Source organism: Chinchilla lanigera, unplaced genomic scaffold (assembly GCF_000276665.1).
Source record: "Chinchilla lanigera isolate Chin_1 unplaced genomic scaffold, ChiLan1.0 scaffold00044, whole genome shotgun sequence".
Taxonomy (NCBI): Eukaryota; Metazoa; Chordata; class Mammalia; order Rodentia; family Chinchillidae; genus Chinchilla; species Chinchilla lanigera.
Window position 1 is genome coordinate 18,222,029 of NW_004955445.1, and position 22,214 is coordinate 18,244,242.

Consider the following 22,214-nt stretch of genomic DNA (forward strand, 5'->3'; position numbering starts at 1 on the left):
CCAGCACTTCAACTCTTTATTATTTTACAACTGCTTTCTCTGCCAAAGAAAGCATTAAAGTAGATAGCAGGGAACACACACAGGTGAGAGGGGGCCAAAGTTGGGTAACATCTTAACAAGGCATTCAGCTGTGCTAAACAAGTTCCACTATTAAGCCTCTTGAATCACCTACTAAGGTCAAAGAGAAATTGAACAAGACACTGCTGAACCACAATGTGGAATCATAGAATGGACAAGGTGGTATGAAAAAGGAAAAATACCCCATTTTGAAAAAGAGTATGAAAATATATTCTCTTGACTGGTGATAGAAAAGTTTAAGTGAATTCCAGACAAAACTTTGGGATGAACAACAAAGCAGAGTCAGTGAATGTGTATAAAAGGGAAGTACAAATCCATTCTACTTAGCCTGCTTGAAAAGATCAAGTTATGCTTGACCACATTCACTCCTTTATTAAGGGGGTTACTTTGAAGAGAGCTGACACCTGTACAGTCCTTGCAGTTTACAATCAACTTTCATAAATACTATCTAACCATCATAATAACACTGTGTGAGACTATAAACTAGTCTCAGTTTATATTCATATACATCCCAGCATTCAGGAGGTTTATATACATCCCAGCACTCAGGAGGCTGAGGCAGGAGGATCGTTGTGAGTTCAAAATCAGCCTGGGCTACAAAGTGAGCTCAAGGCCAGCCTGAACTGCATAGCAAGGCCTTATCTCAAAAAGACAAAATAAAAAGAAAAGAAAAAAAAGAAAACTGAAGCTTAACAAGTTTAAGTAATTTGGCCCATCACTGGTTCAGCCAAGGCTCCTGAACCTAAGAAAGAGGAACATCTCCAAAGTGAGCTACTTCAAGAGCTCCTTATCTTTAGCAACAGCAACTATAACCCCAATTCTAAGCACCTGGACTTACAACCAGAAGGACTTACATGCTCTGTGGTACCTTAAACTTGGAAGCCAGGCAAGGGTACAGAGGAATAGAAATATGGGAAGGCACAAGCTCAGCACTTGTATAGCCTTAAAACTTGACATAAGATGTGCTTCTGGCAGGGGCTATCTAGAAGTAGAAATGAGGGCTTGCAAACACACCCCTATATGAAATCAGAAGATAGCCTACAGCTCAGAAGAAAAAGTTTGGCACAAGTCTTTATTTAGGACACTCAGCTCAAGTAGAGAATTAGGCATGGCTAATAAGAAGTCCCAGGGGCTGGGGATTTAGCTCAGTGGCACAGCGCCAGCCTGGCAAGCGCAAGGTCGTGAGTTCGATTCCCGGTACCAGAAAAAAAAGAAAAGAAGTCCCAGCAGCAAAAAGTAAGACCCTAATGACCCTCACTAACTCTAAGACCCAGCTCTGAACCCAAATGAGATAAAAACTGAGAAATTACACTACAACAGGTGAAAATCAATTAAGAAGGCAACATTAACTACTTCTTCAATAACAAATTTGTATTTTTACATAATAGAGTAAATTAAAGAACACTTACTTCTTTGTCAGTTTTTAACAAACTCTCATTACCAGCCACTGAAGAGGTACCTAACGCCTGCCCAAGAGGACGGACCACGGCATTTGCTACCTCTCGCCCAACGCTCTCTGGATAGCTGTGCAGCACACTGGTGTGGCCTTGATCATTCTGAATCACCAAATGCAGTGATCTCCACTCCGAGTACATTGTGCCACTAAAGTACTACCCAAACGGCACCTGAAAAGAGAAAAGATGCAGGTTCAATTACTGAAAACACAGATTTACCCTAGGTGGCGAGATAAGAAAGACTGCAGGACTCGGGGTACAGCTCAGTGGCACAGTGCCTGCCCGGCAAGTGTGAGGTCCTGAGTTCGTTTCTTGGTATCAAAAAGAAGAAAGACCGCAAACCTACTGCCTCTAGGAAACAGAAAAAAAAAATATCTAAATGTTTAAGGAGTGCCCCAAAATGCTTCATGGTGAGATTTTGTAAGAGAAGTAGCTGTCTGAGGACCTATCCAAAGAACCCTCAGGGGTCCTGGAGCAAAGCTGAGGAGGATAGCCATTGTGCAGGGGATTAAAAAGATCTGATAGGGAACTCTAATAGCATGAGAAACCTTCTCCCATTCAATGGTTTCAGAAAAGGAAAAATTAAAAAATGAGAGAATGGAGTACCTAAAGAGGAAAGGGAAACAAAGCATTCACACTAAGATCCATATTTTTCAATCAACAGTTTCTGGGTACTGTCATCCCTTTTTATCCAAGGTTTCACTTTTCTGTTCATTACCTGTAGCAGTCCAAACACATTAAATGAAAAATTCCAGAAATGAAAGTTCAGAAATATTAAATTATGTATCAGTAACACAATCCCATTCCAGCCCATCCATCTGAGCCATAAATCATCCTTTGTTTGGTATCCCCACACTGTATATACTACCTATCTGTTGGTCACTTAGAAACTATCTTGTTTGTCGGATCAACTGGCATGATATCACAGTGCATATGTTCAAGTAACCCTTATTTTACTCAATAATGGCCCCAAAGTGCAACAGTCATGCTGCTGGAATTTAGGATATGTCAAAGAAAAGACATAAAATGCTTCCTTTGAGTAAAACAATTGAACTTCTCAACTTGATACAGAAATAAAAAGATCATAAGCTGAGGTTTCTAAGCTCTATTGTAAGATCCTATTCTCCTCAAGCTCTTCAACTGAAAGGAACAGAGTGCTTTCAAGTCCCTTTATGGAAGCGAGGATCTCTAATTCCAAAACCAAATAAAGACTCAACTAAAAACAAACATAGATGCAAAAATCCTCAACAAGATATTAACAAACAGAATGCAGCTCATTATCAAAAAAAAATCATACATCATGATCAAGTTAGGGTTCATTCCAGAGATGCAAAGATGATTCAACACACGCAAATCAATAAATGTAATACATTACATAAACAGAAGGACAAAACCCACATGATCACATCAATATATGCAGGAAAGGCTTTTGATAAAATCTAACACCCCTTTATGATAAGAACTCAAAAAAACAGGTATAGAAGGACCACACCTGAATTTGATAAAAGCTGTTTATGACAAACCAACAGCCAACACTGTATTAAATGGGGAAAAACTAAAACATTCCCTCTAAAATCAGGAACAAGAAAAGGGTGCTCACCATCATCACTTCTATTCAACATAGTACTCAAAACATTACTCAGACCAACCACTCAAGAGAAAGAAATGAAAAGGATACATACAGGAAAAAAAGAACTCAAATTATCATTGTTTTCAGATAACAATATTCTATATGGAAGACTCAAAGAATTCCACCAAAAAATCCCTGCACTGGGAGGCTGAGGCAGGAGGATGGCTACAAGTTTGAGACAAGCCTGGGCTCCATAGTAAGTTCAAGGCCAGCACTTGGGAGGCTGAGGCAGGAGGATGGCTGCAAGTTTGAGACAAGCCTGGGCTACACAGTAAGTTCAAGGCCAGCCTGAACTACATAACAAAACCGCATTTGAAAAACAAGAAAACAGGTCGGGCATGGTGGAATCAATTAGTAGAATAAAGAGACAATCTACAGAATGGAAAAATAATTTTGCCAGCTATTCCTGAGACAGAGGACTAATATCTAGAATATGCAAAGAGCTCAGGAAAATTAGATCACCTAAAACAAAAACCCAACCAAGAAACGGGCAAATGAACTGAACAGATACTTCTCAAAGGAATAAACTCAAACAGCTAACAAATTTATGAAAAATGTTCAACATCCCTGGCCATTAGAGAAAAGGAAATTAAAACAATACTAAGATTCTCTCATAAATCAGAAAGAACAGCAATCATCAAGAAATACAAAAATAACAAATGCTGGCGTGGGTTCAGCGAAAAAGAAACCCTCCCACAATGCTGGTGGAAATGTAAACTAATACAACCATTATGGAAATCAGTATGGAGATTCCTCAAATGAAAATTAGAAATTCCATTATGACCCAGTTATCCCCTTCTAGGTATCTTTCCCAAAGAGCTAAAGACATCATACTGTACCAATATATGCACACCAATGTTTACAGTAGCTCAATTTATAATAGCTAAATCCTGGAAGTAGCCTGCATAGCCGATCAGCAGATTACTGGATACAAAAAACATGCTACTGCCCGGCATGGTGGCACACACCTATAATCCCAGAACCTAGGAGCCTGAGGCAGGAGGACTGTCATGAGTTTGAGGCCAGCTTGGGCTACATGAGTTCAAAGACAGCCTGAACTACATAGAAGACCCTGTCTCAAAAACATTGAGTTTAATTTAAATTAAATTTAAAAATAAAAGAAAACGTGGTAGCTACACAGAATGGAATAATGGAATACTACTACGCTAAAAAAAAAAAAAAAAAAAAAAAAAGGACAAATTTGAGACATTTATAGGAAAATGAATGCACCCAGGAAAATCTTCAGTGAAAGACGCACAAGTTTATATATCATATTACCATCTCTCATTTGAGTAAGGAAAAGTACTAATAAAGAGTATACTAAAGGATGAATAGAAGATGCAATAGATCTCTTACAAATAAGAAAGGGTCCAAGAAAACACAGGTAAGAGGAGAGGGGAAGAAGACAGGGAAATAAATAGAATAAAGATATGCCATGTACAGAAACCTAATAACCTCAATGAATATAAACATGAGATATGTTTATATCCGTAGGTCATATTTGTATGTTTATATCTGTATGTCCTATGTTTGTATCTGTATGTCATACGTTTATATCTGTATGTTTATATCTGTATATCTGTATGTCATAAACATGAGATAAGATTAGTAATATTAACAACAATGAAAATGGGAAAAGAGGATTTAGAAAAGGGAGGGAGGCAGAGGAAAGGGCATTTTTAAACGTTAAGTTTACTGGTACAATTTAGATATACATGATGACCATTTATCATAGGAAATTTATACCTGTACATTACATACCTTGATTCTTCTTTTTTTCCCAGCCCCTCCACTGGGAAGTTTTTTGTTTTTTTGGTTTTTCTTGTCTTTCTTGAGACAAGGTCTCGCTATAGAGTTCAGACTGGTCTCGAGCTCACTTTCTAGCCCAGGTTGGTCTCAAACTCGTGCAACGATCCTCTTGCCTCAGCCCCCTGAGTGCTGGGATTACAGGCATGTGCCACCATGCCCAGTTCACTGGGAAAATTTTAAAAAAGGAACCAAGCTGTACTGTGTACATGTACCACTTACGAAGATGACTGTAAACTACATGTATTGCAAATATGTACTAATAAAACAAATAAATAAATAAATGTGATGGATAATACTTCCGTTTTTAATGGAATAAGGGCATCCCACACAGTAAAAGTAATGTTCTATAAAACTTGTTTTATGTATATATGTTATGGGTCAAAATGTACATTTCTAATTATGGGTCTTGGTCTAAAAGTTAGAAAACATAACTATGAGGGCTAATCTTGATCATCAATTTGATTGAATTAAGAAATGTCTGGAGGAAAAAAAAAAGAAGAAATGCCTGAGGTGTCTGCATTGTGAGGATACTAATATCACTAACGGCTTAACACATGGATGAGTTAATAGGTGAATAGTTTATAAGGAGATGGGGCTTGATTTGAAGCATTAGATTGCTGGGGGTAGGGCTTTGAAGGTTATCTCTTTCTCTGGCTCTTTCCATCTCTGTTTCCCAGACACCTGGAAGACAGCAGCTTTCCTCCACCATGCCCTTCCACCATATTGCCTCTGCCTTGGAGCCAGCTGCCCATGGACTGAAACCTCTAAAACTGTACGCCACAATAAACCTTCCCTCCTTTCAGTTGTATATGTTAGGTATTTTTGTCCCACCAATGGAAAGCTAATACAATAATCCTAATGAGTATAAAGAGTCTCCTAAATTCTCCTGTAAGATTAAAAAGTATTTAGAGCTAGGCACACCTGTAATCGCAGCACTTGGGAGGCTGAGGCAGGAGGATCACCACAAGTTTGCAACCAGCCTGGACTACACAGTGAGATCCTGTCTCAAAAAAAAAAAAAAAAAAAAGTATTGCATTTTTCACACTTAAACTTTATATTTATCTGGAATTTACATCTGCAAATAGTATAGGAAAGGTCCCATTTTATTTTCTTCTAAACACATAGTTGTGCAATCACCTATTAGAAATACATCCCTTCCCAGTGCTCAGGAGGTAGTGGCAGCAGGATCTCTGCAGGTTTGAGGCCAGCCCAGGCTACAGAGTGAGTTCAAGAGCACCCTGAACTACTCAGCAACACCCTGTCTCAAAACAGGGGGTGGGTGCTGGGGATTTAGCTCAGTGGCACAGAGCCTGCTTAGCAAGCATAAGATCCTGAGTTCGATTCCTGGTACCAAAAAAAAAATCCTTATTTCACTGAACTACCAATTTCATACTACATTAAATTCTCCATTATACTGGAATCTATGAATCTATTTTGTTCAACTCTGCCAATGATGCAATGATTTCATTTTACTGAATACTTTAATATTTAGAAAGGAAGTCCTGTCCAATCTCATTATTCATTTTCAAAACTTTACTGGCTATTCCAGATGTTGTCTGTCTATATAAAACTTAGGATTTTATCTAATTCAAAACACTCAACAATAAATAAAGGATTTTAACTGAAATTCTAATACACTACCTTCCCAGTCTAATCCTTTATTGCTGCCTTCCCACCAACATCCCAAGCTCTGGCCACAAACAACTACTGATGATTGCTCAGAGTCAACAAATTTTTTTACACACTATGTAACTCCCCATGCTACTACCATTGACCCAAAAGCCATTTTCCACCTAGACCTACTTTGTACAGTACTCACCCTTCAAGCCTAGCTCAAATATCATCCCTTGGCTAAAATTTTTCTTCACTCCTCAAACAAGTTCCTCCTAGCTGTACTGCTACTCAGATAAAGCTTCACATCAGATATTTCATTAGCCATGTACAGAAACCTTCACTGCAAGAACACCAGACTTTTCTGAATGGACACCTCACTTCTTAAATCTTGGGGTAGTCCCTGACATAAGGTGGACAGTAAATAAATGCTTGAAAATGTTAAGATTTACCAATGGGAAAAAGACATCAGCAAGTGTTCTCTTTATTCTACTGCAGTATGTCCACAATTTTAGGTCATGTACAAATAAAAAATGAAAAGTATCAACTTGTTTTAAGTTAGTTAGCACTAGTAAAAATAAAAGATCATTTCCAAAGATCATTTCCAAATATTAATGTCTGTTCCAAGCAACAAGAAAAAAAAAATGTGTGTTTGGGTTTTTTTTTTCCTTTTCTACAGTATTGGGCACTGAACTTAGGGCCCTCTAGCAGTAAGCAACATTCCTTATCCTTTTTAAAAAATTTTTATTTTGAGGCAGGATCTCAATAAATTGCCCAGGCTAGACTCAAACTTAATGATTGTTTGGTTTCAGTCTATTGAGCAGCTCAGTAGCTGAGTAGCAGAGATAACGGGCATGCACTACCATGCCCAGCCAAAAAAAAAAAAAAAAAAAAGTTTTAAAAAGGCAAAAAACAAAAAATAAATAAACTAGGTTTCAAACTCCATCATATATAGAAGAGGCATCTAGGGGACTCTAACTAAAAAGCAGATTCCAGGGCCTATCTCTGGAATCTTGTTTCTATAGGTTAAAGCTGGAGCCTGGAGCCTGGAGCCAGGCATGGTGGCACAAGCCTGTGATCCCAGCACTCAAGAGGCTGTGGCAGGAAGATTTTACAAGTTCAAGGCCAGCCTGGGCTACAATGTGAGCTCAAGATTGGCCTAAACCACATAGTGAGACCCTGCCTCAAACAGACGAGAAGAAAAAAAAAAAGCTGGAGCCTGGGAATATGTATTTCTAAGAAACAGCTGCCATCATTCTCTGCCATCAATTCTCAAGTAAAAGGAATATCATTCTTTCAAAAACAAGACCAATCAAAATAGATGTAATAGCTTCTAATACCTTCTTAAAACTTTTAAAGTTGTTAAATGCAAGAAATTTTCATTCTCTAAATGTAAAATGAAATAAATGCTTCTTTAAAATATGTAAATTAGAACACAAAAACTGAACTAAAGCCAGGTGTGGTGGCACACTCCTATAATCCCAATACTTGCAAGTTTGAGATAAGAGAGCATCACTGGTTTGAGGCCAGCCTGAGCTACACAGTGAGTTTAAGGTCAGCCTAGACTACACAGTGAGACCCTGTCTCAAAAAAAAAAAAAAAAAACCTACACTAAAATACAATGTGTACAGTAACAGAAAAATACATGCTAAATTTTAATATAATACAGACAGACAAAAAACACTGACAAAGATTACATTATAATCACTGGCATATTAATGAAGGGAAAATATTGGAAATAAACATTTAGAAATTAAAGAAACAAAGTAAAACAACAATGAGGTATTATTTGTACCTATTAGACTAGTAAAACAAGTATAAAATTCAACTCTTTAGGAGATAAGAATGAACTCCAAAGCTTAGGGTAATGATTTTTGATATAAAAATTGCCCTCTAGGGGGCAATGTAGAAATAGAAAGTGTGCTTTGGTTAACACAATTTCTGGGGTAGATCACTGGTATTTATGGACACAGTCAGGAAATCTAGACATCTTGCAATGTATGAGATAGTCTTGCACTATGGACAATTAGGCTACATCTAACTTGACTTTCAGACATGTGATAGAAGTTGTGTTTTGAAAGCCTAAAAATTCAACTCCATTTTACATATAAACACAAAATATATCTTGCTTTTTAATATATTACATTTCCTGGTGATGCAATCCTGTTAATCACACAAATTAAGGAAAGACTGTATATTCTTCTGTTTAGAATCTTAGCATTCCAAGGTTGTTCACCACTCTAAAAAAATCACATCACCATGGTCATGCCACTCATGGTATGAACTGCTAATACCGAAAACCTTTGTCAGGAACATAATCAGAGGGACTACATGTGTATTTATTTAGCCCTTACTTCAATGTGTCGAATATAGGAAAACTGTCATAATATTATCTTACTTCTCAATTTAAACGTAAAAGCACCTGATTACTTTATTGTGCCCTTTTGCCTAGTGGTGCCTAAGTAATTTATTGAAATAGTAATCATACTGGAAAGGCAGTAACTATTGTTTTCTATTTATTATGGTTAAAGAATTTCACGGACTTAAAATTCTGTGTGTTGATAAGTTATATACTGCCCACTAATTTCAGGATTAAAACGCAGAGAAGACTGAAAACAACCATTTTAAGAACCAAATGTAGTAAGTAGTGAAGAGGGTAGGGCAGGCATTATTACAAACCAGAGTATACGGCTTCAGTTTAAAGACCATAGCTACTACTCAGCTCTGAAAAGCACCTTCAAGGAATATAGATCCAACACTGCCACATAAACCATTTTTTAAGGTACACAGGAATCTTGCACATTTCTGTGATGTCTACTACTCTTTAAATATTGCCAAACTAAATTCAGGTCTTTAAAAAAATTGTGGGCTTAAAAAACAACTTATCTACAGTTTAGTTTATACCTCTGACCAGAGAAAAAAGTATACAATGGTTTTGGTTAACAGAACCAGCACAATCCTTGTAGAGGGAGAAAAGTGAAGCTTAAATGGATGCATGAGATGACCCAGGCCTGAAAATAAAATCAGTATTTCCAAAAAAAACCACTTAGATACAACTATAATGAGGACCCTGAAAGTCACCCTCTCCCACTCTGATATAGTGGCTGGGTTCATAACCCAACTACAGAGGTCCAATAACTTTCATCTGGCTTTACTTTTATTGCTATTAAGAAACAAAAGGATAAAGGCAGAGTGTGGTGTAATATGATTTAGTAGGGTAAATTTCATTGAGCCATTTGCCAGCTTACTCTTAAAATATACAAATAAAAACCACCTCTTGATTTGCAGCTCAGGCTGTCCAAAGACACAAATATCAAAGAACAACACTAGTTTCAGGAGCTTCCTGAGCAAAGATGGACATATCTACATCAATCTTTCAGGTTAGCACCGTGGCAGAATCCTGTTGTGCTTCAATCCATTTACCATGGGGTTGCCAGCAGCTCCATCCTGTCAATAAACTGGCACTTCTGTAAGGCACCTCAGGATGATATGCCATTTTTAAAAACTACTCAATCAAGGACAGCATCGACGTTCCGCCAATTACCTGCAGGAAACAGTAATACCAGATCACTTGACCCAGTAAGATCACTTAAATTTATCCCTATAAAACAACTCAAAATTTTTTAAATGCACAAATGTTCAATATAATATTATATATGTAAGTTAGGAAAGTGAGTATAATTTAACTACCCACTAATAATGGGATAATTAGGGCATAGTAAAATCATAAAGTAGTATGTGGCCACTAAACTTTCAGGTGACATAGCATGAAAATATATATGAATAATTAAAAAGGACTCTGGAACTAGTCTTCTTAGATTCAAATCCCATCTCCACTACCTATAGGCTGGGTACAAAATATGTTACTCTGCTGGACATGGTGGCACACACCTGTAATCTCAGCACTCGGGAGGCTGAGGCAGGAGGATCGCTGCAAGTTTGAGAGCAGCCTGGGTTACACAGTGAGTTGGAGGCCAGCCTGAACTATCTAGAGAGAGTCTATCTCAAAAAAAACAAAAAACAACAACAAAAAAAAAAACTTATCTTTTTTTTTTTCTTCTCATCTTCACCTATAAAAAGGCTACGCCAGGTGTGGTAGCCCACACCTGTAATCCCAGCCAGCACTTGGGAAGCTGAGGCAAGATGATCGTTGCAAGTTCGAGGCAAGATGATCCTTGCAAGTTCGAGGCAAGCCTAGGCTACAAAGTGAGCTCCAGGCCAGCCTGAACTGCACAGCAAAACCCTGTCTCAAAAAAGACCAAAAAAAAAAAAAGCTAAAACTGCAGCCTATTTCAGTGTTGTGATGATTACAGAATCACAAATGTAGGATATCTGGAACATCCTCTAGTCCATAATAAGCAATCAGTAAATGACAGTCATTAAAATAAAGGAGAAAACATAATATATCATGACTACAACTAGATAAACTAAATTAGAAGGACCACAGAGAAATGAGTATTTTAACCGAGTGGTAGAACAGAGGTACAATGTGATATAACTTTTCATTAATAACTTAACAGAACTGCTAAGTATATGTGAGCATCCTGATTATACATGTGAACATTCAGAGACTGACAGAAACCCACCAAGCTGACTTATTCAATAGTTACTAACCATCTGCCATGTACAATAAACATTGTTAAGACCATGAAGGAGATGACTAAAGAACTTGGTTCCTGATTTCAGTGAGTTTGGGGAGATTAACACTTACAAAAAACAACAACAAAAAAAAAACTACAGCATGACTTAGGACATTAAAGTGTTAAATAGGACTTTAAAAACTATACACAATTGTAGAAGCCCGGAAGAAAAAGACTACTTTTCATTGAAAGAATGAGCTTGAAAGCGGAGGGGAAGACGAAGAAAGAATTATGATGTGTCACTGTACCTGTACCAACTCAACATGAAGAATGTAATCATTATGTATGGCAAATATGTCCTAATAAAAGAAAGAATGAACTTGAAAACAATAGGTAAGACCAGGAAAGACTAAAGATATGGAGAATATAAACTGGGCACCACTTACACTTGTGACAGAAGTAAGGAAACTGAGTGGAAAAGAGAGCAAGAAGGTAAGGTAGAATAAAAAAAGAAAATGTGTAAGAGGAAGGATATTTGCTTCATTAGCCAAAAAAAGCACCAGAAACTAGACACCCAGAATGGCAGGGAGAAAAAGCTATATGTAAAAGGTGGTACGATTTTAAAGGTTAACACTGATAAATTTTGAAGGACTTCAAGTGCTAGGATTGTACATTTGAAGCTAATTAAGGAAAAACTGTAGGCAGGCTATACATCACATGTGAACAGGGTCTCTGCAACAAAGGAAGGAGAGTGCAGCTTGGTCACCTACACGGGACGCAGGTCAAAAGAGAAAGAAACGCCCAAGCAGACAGCCATCTGGGAACTCAGCTGACCTGTTCCCTTCTGCAACAAGAAGCCTTACGTCGGTCTGGGGCCATAGCTCAGTGGCATAAGCGCTTGCCTGGCAAGCCTGAGGTCATGAGTTCGATTCTCGGTACCAAAAAAAAAAAAAAAGTCTTATGTTGTTAAAATGAACCATGCCTGCAACACTGAAGTCACTTCTTGTACCCTGTGCCTAGCGGAATTCCAGACACCCATAACAGATCTGTCAGAGAAACAATAGATTTGTACATAAGGTGGACAGCCGTCTCCGATCAGCACAAACGCAGAGGACTCACCCCCTTGGCAATTCCTTCTGCCATGAACTATCTGCTGGGTACCAACCCAGAAACATTCTAGGAGTCTAGGTGTGATTTCGGGGCTATCGTAGCCCACTGTGTGGGTGCAGAGGGTGTGAGTGTATGCGGCTGCAAGCATGGCTATGGTGGCATTCTAGCAGACATGGGGTCTATAGGGTTGCTGGACCTGAAAGGCCTGAAAGGGGCCCACTTGATCCAAAGTCTTTTTCTGACTGTTGTTGTTTTATTTGAGGGGTAGATGCCGTTTTGGGGGAGAACACTAGGGACTGAACCCATGACCTTCAGCATGCCAGGCAAGTGTCATACTACACAGCTACATCCCCAGTCCTCTGTGCTTCCTTATCTAGCTCCCCTATGTCCACCTCCAGGTTTGGGGCCCTGGCTGAGGGTGGGGGTACTGACAACCTAGGGAAGGAAGCCCAACAGAAACTGGAGTGGGAACCTTTCCAACCTCCTCATCCACCTTACCAGCACCTTGCCCATTTGAACTGGACTTCCTGCCCTCTTCCTCCCCTCCCTTTCACTGCCTGTGGTTTGGGATCCAAGGCCATTGTTCTTCAGGTCCCTTGGAGTTAGCTGTCAGTCATAAGTCCTTAAATAAAACAGCAGGAAAAAAAAAAAAAAAACAAGAGGCATGCCAGATGTGGTGATGCATGCCTGTAATCCCAGCACTCAGGAGGCTGAGGCAGGAGGACTGCTGTGAGTTTGAGGTCAGCTTAGGCTACACAGTAAGTTCAAGGACAGCATAAACTACATAGAAAGACAATGTCTTTAAAAAAAAAAAAAGCAGAGAAATAAGCTTAATTTTATCATAAGAATAACACAACAGTAACTGAATTTTGATTAAACTAATTTGACAAAAAAATAAAAATAAATAAAATAATTTGACAGAAATGTTCAAGACAGGCTAAAGGGACAGTAGAGCACATAGAACACAAACTCCACCGTGGCTAAAAAAGGAGAGTTGGCTGGGCATGGTGGCGCACGCCTGTAATCCCAGCACTCAGGAGGCTGAGGCAGGGGGATCGTTGTGAGTTCAAGACCAACCTGGGCTACAAAGTGAGGTCATGGCCAGCCTGAACTGCATATCAAGACCCTGTCTCAAAAAGACAAAAAAAAAAAAAAAGGAAAAGAAAAGTTGCTCACTGTCCTAAGATATAACTGAAATCATGATAAATCTCCCTTTGGCTATCTGCTATCAACCTGAGCTGCTAACAGAAACATCCTGACCTTTCCATCATGGTGGAAGATGACAGTGCTCCCCTGCAGATCACGTAATTTCCTTCCCACTCCAACATGTACCCATTTTCTAGGTATTCTCTCTAAAATTTTCTATTATAGGTGACTGTGTGTTAGGTAACAGCTTATGGCTTATAAGCACCACTGCAGAATAACATACAAATTTAGTCTAAATGACAAATTACCAAAATAATCAATACACTGGTAGACACATTAAGACCACAGCCTGACATTAATTACATCAACTGATTCAACCAATATTTATCACATGCCTTCAATGCATCAAGCAGACAATATAATACTAAATAAACATCCCTATTCCCAAGGCGCTTCAAATCTAATTACAGAGAATAATTTTTTAAATTTTTGTGAAATTTAGTTATTTCACTAAAAAACAAAACAAAACAAAACACACTTACTAAACACATCGACAAGTCAGGATTTCTCCTAGGACTTAGGTATGTAGATACAAATGGGTCACAGAGGCTGCCCATGAGAGGGCTTCATAGTAAGGAAGGTGCAGATATCAATGAGATCCATGAAACAGCAGTATTCAATATGATAACTGATGTGATATTATAAAAGCAGGACAGTACAAGAGAAAAATTACTAGAGACTTTGGCTTGATGATAGTAGCCCTTTATATAATTGATCATTTTCAAAGAACTTTTACATTACTTCACTTCATTCCAAAAGCTAGTCTAGAGGGATAAAGAAGATAGACATCACTAGACACTAGGTAAAGAAACAAAGCAAAGTTATGAATTTCTCAGGGTTACATCAAGTAACAGTAAAGCTAGAACAAGAAACCTCTTGCCTCAAAGTTCAAGCCTTCTTCCTTTTGTCAGACTGCATACTTTACCATCTGACCTTGGACAAATCACTTGGCATTTCTTTTTTTATAGTTTCCTCATCTATAAAACAGGAAGAACACCTGCAATGCTTTCCAAAGTCACTTGGGAGAAGAATTAAGTAAAGCAACCTATGTCAACATACTTTGGAAAATACAATTGGAAAATACACATTTTAAGGCATGTCCAGTTTTCTTCGGGAAAAACACAGTACAGCGTGCCAAAATGGTGAGCAAATAAACTGTACTGGATTTCAAGGCACAGAGTTGTACTTAAGGTCATCTATATAACTTTATGACTAATAAAGGCAAAAGGATCACTGTTCATAATTCTGTTATAGTGCCACCGACCCCACAAGGCAAACATCAAGCTGGCAAAAAATGTAATGTATTCACCTTTGCACCAGATTCAAACAATTAAGGATCCTATCAAACACCTGAATTACAGGAAAGAAAGACAGGTTTTGCCTGCATTACTCCCTAAAGGTAGAAACAATAGTTTTTGACAATCTACCCCGCAAAATTGTTATATCCTGCCTAAACCCCACCATAGTTTCATCTTTTATGCCTCTAACTTGCTCTATCCAATACAGTATTTATTTATAGGCACAGATAACTATTCAAATTTAATCTAAAAATTCAGTTCCTAGTTACAATAGTCCCATTTCACCTACTCAATACCATGGTTAGTCACTACCATACTGGACAAACCAGATATACGCATGCCTTCATAATTACAGAATTCTATTTCACAGAGTTTCTTTAGATACTATACCTTTATTTTTAATTACAACTCTGACCAACCACCACAGACTTATTTATTTTTTGTGGTCTTGAGAATCAAGCCCAGGGCCTTCAGACAGTTATAGCCCCAGCCCCTTTTCCTTTCCTTCTCTATTTTATTTTTGAGACAGGGTCTCACTAAGGGGTCCAGGTTGGACTACAACTTGTGACCTTCCAATCTTAGCCTCACAGAATGCTGGGATTGCAAGTGTGCACTACCATGTCTGGCTAAGCCCACAGACTTCTTGAGGACAGGAGCCATGTCTTAATCTTTGTATTCCTAATGCATGTGAAGTTCAGGTCAAATACCAGGCACTCACCATATATCTAAGTGGATAGCTCAAATGTAGCAGACAACTTCATCTACTTTCCCCTCCCCAATGCGTGCGTGCGCGTGCACACACACACACACACACACACACACACACACACAACAACAAAACAAGACATCTCATATGGTAGGGAGGGGAAATAATATGGAAGACGACACTGCACCTAAAGGTAGAAGAACTGTTTTCTAGTCCTGGAAGCTAATCATGTAGTCTTTGGCAATACATTTAATTTCTTCACCTGTAAAAAGTTAAACTCCAAAGACCTTAATTTTAAAACTTTAATCATTTGCGCCAAGAGAAATATGGATTCTGTCTAAATGATCTTTGTTACTGTCAGGGAACATACTTGCTAACAATGATGGGCGCTTCAAATTAAATGGAATCTACTCCTAGGACTCAGGCTATTGTGATTAGAGTCACTTTCAGTCTTGAAGTAAACATGTGGAATTTTTTGTCCTTATTTTAGAATGAAACAGAGACTTAAACCTCAGGCCTAAAGATTTAGTTTCTTCCATGTGTTGAAGCCAGAACCTGATACGCTGTCCTTATCTGATCAGAAATACAAGGGCAAGTTTTTTGAGTGTCTGAATTTAACATGAATTGTCCCACCAATTTCTGTACTGGCTCTAACCTAAAAACTGAGAAAACAGTACACAACTCAAACACAAAAATCATCCTGTAACAATATTTATGCTGAAGAACGTTATTATATGAATGTATATTTTTATTCAATCCACATACTTCACCATTTAACTAAAAAATCTTTATTGTCCAAAAACCTCCTCATAATGATCTTCACAAACAAACTCACCCACTTACTTTAAGTACCTTACATGATTTTAAAATTAGCCAAGAACAAATACAATCAGAGTTATTGGCCAGCTTTCCTTATCAAGTTACAAATAGCACAAGACATGGTGGCACACACCTGTAATCCCAGCACTCAGAAGGCTGAGGCAGGAGTTTGAGGCCAGCCCAGGCAACTTAGTGAGACCCAGTCACAAAATTAAAAGGGCTGAGGATGTATCTTAGCACCTCCTTGGATTCTAAGGTACCGGGGGAAGAAACCTTTTGTGGGACAATGGCAGTTTACATATTCTACAACGAATTTATACAGGGTTTGTCAATTCGTCTGATACCAAAGTTCTACTATTCATTACGTATTTCTTATGGCATCTCTCTTAGTGAAGAGGATTAACTACCAGCAGCAGTTCCACTTATTTGCACCAATAATAACAAGGAAGTAGCATTTAGTGAACAACACTTTGGAGGTGGGGGGACACATGCAAAAGCCTATTCGGAGTAGAACAGTTTTCACTATAAAACTGATTGTGTCTGATTATGATGAAACCAGACATTAATAGTCAAACAACGCTGACTGTACAGTATATGCTTAGTCCTGCGTAAGTGCCTTGCCATTGGTAAGAACTCAATGTCTTTGTTCAACTGCCACATAAATTAAAAAGCCTAACTAGAGCATTCCCAAGAAAAAAGAACAAAACTCCATACACTAAGAACTACTAACCATCTTTTATAAAAATGGGAATAGAGACGAATCTGTTTTGCAGTACAAAGTCTATCTATGACTCAAATACTCAAACACTGCTTCAGTAAATAGTTTTGTGAAACTCTGTGCCAAACAACTGGGAGGAATGCAGAGATGGAGAAAACGTGGTCCTTGCCCTCAAGCTGATCCTAATCTAGAAGGCACAGAGGTACATTACAGAAAAATGACTAGTAAATTCCATTTCAGCTGCTAAAGAGCAAAAAGGACAAAAACAAAGGTGAGTGGGTGTCAGGGACAGAGGAATCTTCAAGGGAATGTTGGAAGTTACACAGCCAGTGACAAGAAATGGGTATATGTACATGTGTAAGAGACAGCAAGAGTTGCGGGGTAGAGTGGTGAGAAAGTCTGGAGGACTATTTAGGAAGAGGAACAACATCTGCAAAGAAGACCCAAAAATTAGACTCCATGCCAGTGTATACTTAGGAAAATTGCAAACCAGCAGTTTTGCATAAGAGCTATACACTTTAGTGTTAGGCTTGGTGGTGCTCGCCACACATGGGGACCCATGCCTGTAATTCCAGCACTCAGGAGGCTGAGGCAAGAGAATGGCCTCGAGTTCGAGGTCAGCCTGGGCTACATAGTAAGTTCAAGGCCAACATGAACTGCAGCCAGTTTTTTAAAAATTTATATATATATATATAAATTATATATATATATAGATATATATATAAAATGGATGCAGAATTCCTGTAGAGAAAATTACTTCACATCCCCACAGCCTATCACAAGATATATACTAGTCAGTGAGTTTAATAAAAAGATCTCTGTGGTTGTGGTTCCAACTTGCAGTGTTAACAAGTGACCATTTCTCTGGCACAGATAAGCTGGAGAAACAGACACCTTCAGAGATGCAGAATTATCCACTATCACCATTCTCAAACTTTCCCGCACAACAGTATCATTAGTCAATCGTCAAAAAACGTTGACATCTGGCTTCCACTCCCTAGACATTCCGATATAATTGGTCCGGGTGGCTATACTGGCATCAGGAATCTTTAGAGGCTTCCCAGATTCTACCGTGCAGCAAAGTTGGAAAACCAATGACCTAACTGTTAAGACCTTGGACTCTGGAGTTAGACTCCAGAATAGTGAGGCTCAAATTACCAGCTAAATGACCTTGGGCATTTGTCATCTTACCACTCAGGACCTCAGCTGCCTCGTCAGTAAAATGGGAATAACAAAACCACCTCCCAGGGTTATTGTCAAGTTAGATGTAGTGAACGTACTGCATGGCGCAAGGCCTGGCGGACAGAAGCGCTTGATCCGGGTTCGCTGTTTACTCTCATCACTAACTCGTCCTCATCTGAGCGTCACTGTGCAATGGGCAGCATCCTCCCCACTGGGCGGCAGCAACTCTACCAACCTTTCATTTGGACCAAATTCTTCTCAGAGTTATCTCCTCCGCCCCAGACCCGCCCCCTCCCCCGGGCCGACAGGACAGCGCTGCGCCCGGTCAGGGCAGCTCGCGAGGATAGGCTGGGTTCGCACAGACCCACAGAAGTCTCTCGCCACCCTGAATCCCCTCGAAATTCGGGGATGCGCTTCCGAAGGCCGGGCTCCTAGACCACCCAGAGCCAAAGAACAAGCCTCCGCCGACCGGCCACAGCGGGAGGGAAGGAGAGAAGACAGCCAGTAAGAGGAGAGGCGGGTCCGGCCGCGACGAGGCCGACCTCCCGGTTACCTGAGGCGACGGGCGGGGCCCGCATCGCTGGGGCGGGCGCCGCCGCCGGCCGCACTCGGCCTTCAGCCTCACGCGACCCGCGCCATAGGGCCTGCGCTTTCACTGTCCCGGCCGGGTGGCCGTCCGTCCTCAAGCGGTCAGTCCCTCTACCCGTCAGTGTCGCTCCTAGGACGCCCGCGGAAGACGAAGGCCGGTCGGGCCGGCCGGCTAGGCTCTGCTCAAGCAACTTCCGACTGCCAGGGGCGGCGGCGTCAAATAACTCCCCGGCTGAGTGGGTCACTGCGCGTGCGCAGTGCGCCAGATCAGAGACTTACGCCGGGCCGAGCTGGTGGCGCCAAATAATTCCCGAGACATGGAGCCGGAAGCTGCGCCTGCGCAGCTATCCCAGAAGGCCACGCAAAGCACTTTCATTCCTTCCTTTCCGGCTCTCAGAGGGAGAGGGAGGAGTGAAGTGACGAAAGCATTACCTCATCAAGGCGCAGCGAGGAGAGCTCTCCGCCTATGTCCCTGTGAATCTTACGACGTTCTACCTGTCATCTGTGCGGAGGAGTGAGGGATTTCTCTACAAGATTTCGGCTGGCACTCAGATTCTAGGAATTTGTCACATCCCGCCAAGCTCTCTTCCTTTGAAACGATGCCCTACACTGGCTCCTCGTTAAATGGACGCAGCAGTAAGTATGAACCGTGCTCTAGCCAAACCAGGTGTGAATTAAAAAGCTGAATTGGACATCAAATTCCGAGCCTCTCATTAAATAGCTGAGCCTGATAGGAGAGCTAAGATGCTAATGGAAAGAAATACTGGTTTAACGCCTGTAATGCACTCGTCACATTGCAAACAATACCACTTTCAATATTTTGGATTCTACAAAGAAAACAATACTATTAGAGAAGTACCGCTCAAGTACCTTCGGAATGTAAAGAGGAAAACTTGGACTGAGAGAGAAGACTAGCGAGGAATGACGGAATTCTTGTGGAAGCCCTGGCCTTGAGATTGACGTTGGATAACTGGAGGGGCTGTGGGGAAGAGGTGTTGAGTTATACCAAAGGCAGGGTTGTCTGAAAAGAGCAGAAGGGAGCAAAGAAAATGGTACTCCTCACTCTCAAAAAGAAAGAGTGAAGGAAACAGAGACAAAGGAACTGGTATCCTCGAAAAAGGGATAAAACATAAATATTTCTCAGCATCACCCTCCAGGAAAGTAGCTTGAAGAAGGAAGAGAGAAAAGGATTTAAAATCTTCCAGGGTTTTGTGGATCAAACAATAAAGCTAAACATACCGTGACAAATACTTTAGGAAGCTCACTCAATGTCTATTCCAACCACCTCTCCTTTCCCTTTCTACAGAGACTAAATTTAAAGCAAAGTACACAGTACCCCAGCTTCTACACAGGGTTGACAAAGTCCTGACCAATGAGACAGAACAAAACCACCAAGGGACACCAAGAAGGGAAGTTTTCGAGAAAGTGTATGTTCTTTACCTTTCCCCTACATAATGGTTGGAACTGAAATGTGATACCTGGAGATGCAGCAGCAATCTTGAGGCTTTGAGGAGGACTTCTAAGAAAGCAGAAAACCAAAAGGAGCCTGCTTCTTTCATAAGCAATGCACAAACCTTATACTACCTTTTTGTTTTATGGGCTAGGGTCTTATACCACAGTTGGTTGAGTTTTCTGTTACTTATAACCAGTCACATTTCTAACACATTATTGAACACCTGTAAGATATCAGATAAGGCTGACAAATTAGAAGAGCAACAGGTGAAGTAATTGGAAAATTAACAGGCACAGAAAACTTGGAAGCTGTTTAAAAGCCTTTAAGATAATAAAAATAGCCAGGTGTGGTGGCGCATGCCTGTAATCCCAGCACTTGGGAGGCTGAGGCAGGAGGATCACTGAGTTCGAGACCAGCCTGGGCTACAAAGTGAGCTCAAGGCCAACCTGAACTGCACAGCGAGACACCGTCTCAAAAAGACAAAACAAAACAAAACAAAAAAATACCTCTATCCCCTATCTTCTGGCCTTAATTTATTCCTAAAATTGTGCTTTTAAGGAAAGCTATTAAATAAAAAACATGCATTTCCATTCATTTAAATGGAAAAGTGTTCAATTCCAATCTAAGGCACTCAGATGGCTTATCATTTTTATTTCACAAAAATAGTGTAAAAGAGAATAGCAATAAAGAAGCCCGCATGTTGTTACCCTGCTTATAAACCACTGGGCTGGTTAGCTTGTTGCCATAGTCATTTCCTTTCATAAAATACTTGCCATACTAGGTAAGTTTTCTATTGGGTATTTTCCATTTAAAATACAGTAACTTGCCAGCTTACATGGGAGTTTGGAACGTTCAAATATGACAGCATTACCAACATGCATAGATGCGAACAAATCACAGAAATAGCTCACCCTAATCCTCTACTATCAATTTAAGGTAACTGTAAAAGTAAAACAGTTTATTTACAGTATTTTTGTGTCTATGGTTCTTTGTACTTTACACTGTATATTTGTATCAAAGGTGCATAAGACTCACACTGTCAGAGTTACAAACAAATCTGACTTACGAATGTTCTTCAAGAAAGGAACTCACTTGTAAGTCAGGCACTTACTACACCAGCATTTAATTTAATCATCAGTTGTTTCATGTTCAGTTGTTTTTCATTTTTCTTTTAATTGACATGCAGAAGTTCCATATGTATGGAATACAATGTGACATTTCAATATGTATACACAATGTATAATGATCAGATCAGGTAGGTAGCTGTGGTGGACTGACAACTAATAGTCAACTTGTAACACCCAGCTGAACTGAGTAAGCGTGGTTCTGGGTGTGGGAGGCCCACCTGAGGATTGTTGCCAGCAGCAGAAGAGGCAGAATTGGAGCAGAAGTTAAGCTGCTGGGAACTTCAGAAGGCTGTTGAGAGCTGGTAGAAGCTGTAAAGAGCTGTTGGTCCTCTTGGAGGAGCTTGTCATGCCGGCTTTCCTGATGACCTTGGCTGTTTTCATCCCCCGAGGAGGTTGGGACCTTGTTGGTACTGAGTATAGCTTTGGTTCATTTTGGGGAAACTCTGATCCTCACTCTGAGCATCACTTCCTGGCTCTGGAGGGGAAGATGGTGCACTGCCCAGTCTCTTGGAGAAGCTTGCTGTGTTGGCTTTCCTGATGGGAACTCAGCTGTCTTCTTCACTGGAGGAGCTCGGGACCTCACTGTTGCTGAGGATGGCTGTGGTACTTTTCGGGGGAGCTCTGGTTATTGTAAGCATCGCTTCCTGGCTCTAGTGCAGACCCCTCAGCCTGCTAGCACAGATCCTTCATCCTGCTGGCACAGACTTTCTAGAGTCTACCACTGACCTTTGGGCCTTCCCAGCGCACATCCATGAAACAGGCCTGCGTGAGATATTGTTATGGGCTCTGGGCCTCCAGTTGGATTCCTGGGAGGCACTGTTAATGAGCTCTAGGTCTTCAGCTGG

General features: G+C 40.2%; 1 protein-coding gene across 4 annotated transcripts in view; it reads right to left on the reverse strand.

Moving 5' to 3' along the window:
• Positions 1 to 19,100, reverse strand: part of Ralgapb (Ral GTPase activating protein, beta subunit (non-catalytic)) — a 94,813-nt gene extending 75,713 nt beyond the window's left edge. Inside the window, exons 1-3 of one of the 4 annotated variants that reach the window (XM_013518287.1) lie at positions 18,755 to 19,099; positions 10,006 to 10,126; positions 1,488 to 1,703 (exon numbers count right to left, since the gene is read on the reverse strand). In XM_013518287.1, the coding sequence (XP_013373741.1) occupies positions 1,488 to 1,673 (186 nt within the window). In that variant the 5' untranslated portion in view covers positions 1,674 to 1,703; positions 10,006 to 10,126; positions 18,755 to 19,099. Of the gene's footprint in view, positions 1 to 1,487; positions 1,704 to 5,892; positions 5,913 to 10,005; positions 10,127 to 18,754 lie in introns of those variants that run through there. The other 3 variants (XM_005392534.2, XM_005392533.2, XM_013518288.1) reach the window with 3 other exon arrangements.
• Positions 19,101 to 22,214: the final 3,114 nt, after the last annotated feature.